Source organism: Echinops telfairi, unplaced genomic scaffold (assembly GCF_000313985.2).
Source record: "Echinops telfairi isolate 266 unplaced genomic scaffold, ASM31398v2 ScPeMD7_5;HRSCAF=22, whole genome shotgun sequence".
NCBI lineage: Eukaryota > Metazoa > Chordata > Mammalia > Afrosoricida > Tenrecidae > Echinops > Echinops telfairi.
The window spans coordinates 29,477,582-29,481,042 of NW_022103901.1; the positions used below are offsets into that span (position 1 = coordinate 29,477,582).

The 3,461-nt window shown below is 64.7% G+C and overlaps 1 protein-coding gene across 1 annotated transcript; it reads left to right on the top strand.

Annotated features, from left to right (window-relative positions):
* The first annotated feature begins 275 nt into the window (after positions 1–275).
* SSTR5 (somatostatin receptor 5) lies at positions 276–1,441 on the top strand. The gene has a single exon (XM_004705787.2). The coding sequence runs from the start codon at positions 295–297 to the stop codon at positions 1,390–1,392; it is 1,098 nt and encodes a 365-aa protein (XP_004705844.1). The 5' UTR covers positions 276–294; the 3' UTR covers positions 1,393–1,441.
* Positions 1,442–3,461: the final 2,020 nt, after the last annotated feature.

Sequence of the window (3,461 nt, forward strand, 5' to 3'; positions counted from 1 at the left end):
TCTGCTTGCACCAGACAGGCTGCAAGGGGCTTTTCCCACCTGATCTCCCTCCTGCGCGCCCCGTGGGGTCCTCTGGGGCAGAGGTGCATGATGCCTAGGCTCAGCATCCACTCCCCAGGCTGCCCCCGTGACAGGTGCTCTGCTCTTTCCTTCCGGTGTATTTTCCAAACAATTTGCTTAACGCGATTCCGGAAGAGGCAAGCCTGACTAATAGTGTTTGCTCTCTCCGGCGACCCATCACCGGCTCACCCTCCTACTCTCCCCCCAGACGCCAGACCAGTGGCGGTGGCAGCGATGGAGCCCCTGTTTCCTGTCGCCTCCACCCTCGGCTGGAACGCCTCCCTGGCGGCCCCCGGAGACCTGAGCGAGGAGAACGAGACGGTGGCCAGGCCTGCGGGCTCGCCAGGCGCCCGGGCGGTGCTGGTCCCTGTGCTCTACCTGCTGGTGTGCGCCGTGGGGCTGGGCGGCAACGCGCTGGTCATCTACGTGGTGCTGCGCTACGCCAACATGAAGACGGTCACCAACATCTACATCCTCAACCTGGCCGTGGCCGACGTGCTCTTCATGCTGGGCCTGCCCTTCCTGGCCACGCAGAACGCCGTCTCCTACTGGCCCTTCGGCTCGCCGCTCTGTCGCCTGGTCATGACGCTGGACGGCATCAACCAGTTCACCAGCATCTTCTGCCTGACCGTCATGAGCGTGGACCGCTACCTGGCCGTGGTGCACCCCATCCGCTCCGCCAAGTGGCGCCGGCCGCGCGTGGCCAAGCTGACCAGCGCAGCCGTCTGGACCTTTTCGCTGCTCATGTCCCTGCCCCTGGTGGCCTTCGCTGACATCCAGGAGGGCTGGGACACCTGCAACCTCAGCTGGCCCGAACCCGTGGCGCTCTGGGCCGCCGCCTTCATCATCTACACGTCGGTGCTGGGCTTCTTCGGGCCCCTGCTGGTCATCTGCCTGTGCTACCTGCTCATCGTAGTCGAGGTGAAGGCCGCGGGCGCGCGGGCGGGCTGCCGGCGGCGGCGGCGCTCGGAGCGCAAGGTGACGCGGATGGTGGTGGTGGTGGTGGTGGTCTTCGTGGGCTGCTGGCTGCCCTTCTTCATCGTCAACATCGTCAACCTGGCCTTCATCCTGCCCGAGGAACCCGCCTCGGCCGGGGTCTACTTCTTCGTCGTCATCCTCTCCTACGCGAACAGCTGCGCCAACCCCGTCCTCTACGGCTTCCTCTCCGACAACTTCCGCCAGAGCTTCCGGAAGGTCTTGTGTCTCCGGAGGGCAGGGGAGGACGCGGACCCCACGGAGCCGAGGCCCGACAAGAGCAGCCGGCTGCAGGAGCCCTCGCTGCCCGGGCGCGGCCCTCAGGCCAATGGGCACATGCAGACCAGCAGGCTGTGAGCGCCGAGGGGGCAGGCGGGGACCCCTGGGCACCCTGGGACTCAGGCGTGTTGAGGTTCCTGTCCCCACCTCATGGTGGCCTGTGGGTGTGGACTCCCTAGTGGTATTGGGATGAAGAGGCTGCCCTGCATGGCCTCAAGGGGCCAGGGGGTGGGGGTGGGGGGTGTTGCCTTATGGGCCAGGCAGGGCCTGGAAATGCTGTTGACAGTGAGGCGTCCCTGCCCTGCAGCCCTACCTTGGACAGCCCCCTGCCCAGTGGTGTGACCACTGGTGGGCGTGAGGGAGCGGGCCCTGTCCAGTCTGCAGTGCCCGTGGCCAGAGCACTGCGCTTGCTGTCTGCCCTGCCTCAAGCCACCCCTTGATACTGCTCAAAGCTCACAGCCTCTAAGTGCCCTGGCAGGTCAGGGGAAAGCTGCCCCTGTGGGTCTCCGAGGGGAGCAGACAGCCTCGTTTTTCTCCTGCAGACTGGCGGGTGGTTTTAAACTTCTGACTCTGCGATTAGCAGCCCAACATGTGACCATGATGCCACCAGGGCTCCCTGGCTCAGAGACATTAAGATGCCCCAAATCCACCCGGGCCCACAGGGCGCCTTCCTTGCCTTGCCCCTGGGTGCCCCCAGACCTGGGTGGCTAGCCTACCTCCCCTCCAGGTCCTGTAATAGTGCTGAAGCCCAGAGGGGACAGGTGTGAGGGAGTGTGCTGCACACAGCCCCTGGGACAGTGGGGGTGGGGGAAGGGGCAGGATTCTAGAACATTCTACCCCTTCACTCCAGGCTCTCCCACTCCTCCACACATGCACCTGTCCCAGAAGTGAGGGGAGGGGACAGGTGGGGTGGTGGTGCATGCGGGGTGCCGATGTCTTAGAGGGCCCATGGCAGGGGCTCTGCAGGCTGTGGGGGCTCAGGGAGGCCAGGGTGGGGGCAGAAAGGAAAGTGAGACACAGTTCTGTCTCCCCTCCCCCCCCAGCCCCTCCTACCCCTCAGGCCCTCCTGCCTCCCGGCCCCTACTGCCTCCCGGCCCCTCCTGCCCCCACTCAGCCCCTCCTGTCTCTCAACCCCTCCTGTCCCCTGGCCCCTCCTGTTTCCCAGCCCCTCCTGCATTCTAGCTACCTAGCCCTTTTAGCACCACCATCCCAGCTCATTCCCCCAGTCCCCCTTGGACAGGAACACTCAACTTTTTCTGGATTGCCCAGCCCCCCGTCTGCCCAGCAGGCCTAAGCCCCTCCAGGAGGGCATGAGGGGTGGGCAGGAGGGCATGGGGTGAGCCGGCTGGGCCCCTGGGAAGCTGTGTGAGCAGAGTGACCCTGGGCGGCCCTGCGCCTGAATAAACCAGAGGAGCCTGGCTTTTCCCCAGAACAAATAGCACCTAGGCTTGAGCTGCCCGTGCTCAGGCGAGCGGCTCCGGGCCTCCCAGGGGCCACTGTCCAGGCCAGCAGCCTGAGCTGAGCAAGATCGGGCTGGGGTAACGGGGCTCCGGGTGCAGAAGGAACTCGGGTGGGGCTGAAACTGCCCATGTGACCTTGCTTCCTGGTTGGGAGGGATGTCTGTGCCCCGGGCCTGGATGGGCCTTGGAAAGGTGCAGGTGGGGTGTGGGGAGGGGGAAACGCATTTATTCTGGTCATTGCATGTGACCACCTTGTGCCCCAGGGAGGCTCTGCACTTCTGGTTTGGCCGACACCCAGAAGCTGGGTGCCCACCCACTCATATTGTCAGCACCACAGGAGGGTACCTGATGGCCAACACCATATGCCAGCCTCTCCCCTGACCCCCCCCTCCCTCCGCCCAGACTTGGACTCAATGTGCAGGGGCGTGGAAGGACAGAGAGCAGGCAGATGGCTCGGAAATCTCTCCTGATCAATTCCTCCCAATTGATTCCATGTCGCCAGCTTCCTCCCAGGGCAGTGCCAGCCGGGGTCCCTGAGCAGAGTGGGGGTGGAGGGGTGGGGCATGGGCGGGGCCTTGCCAGCAGCAGGGCCGGCTGGGTCCCATGTCTACCTGCACAAGAGTGAGTTTCCAGATGTGTGTGTGTGTGTGTGTGTGTGTGTGAGTGTGGCTGTGTGGGGAGCATTTT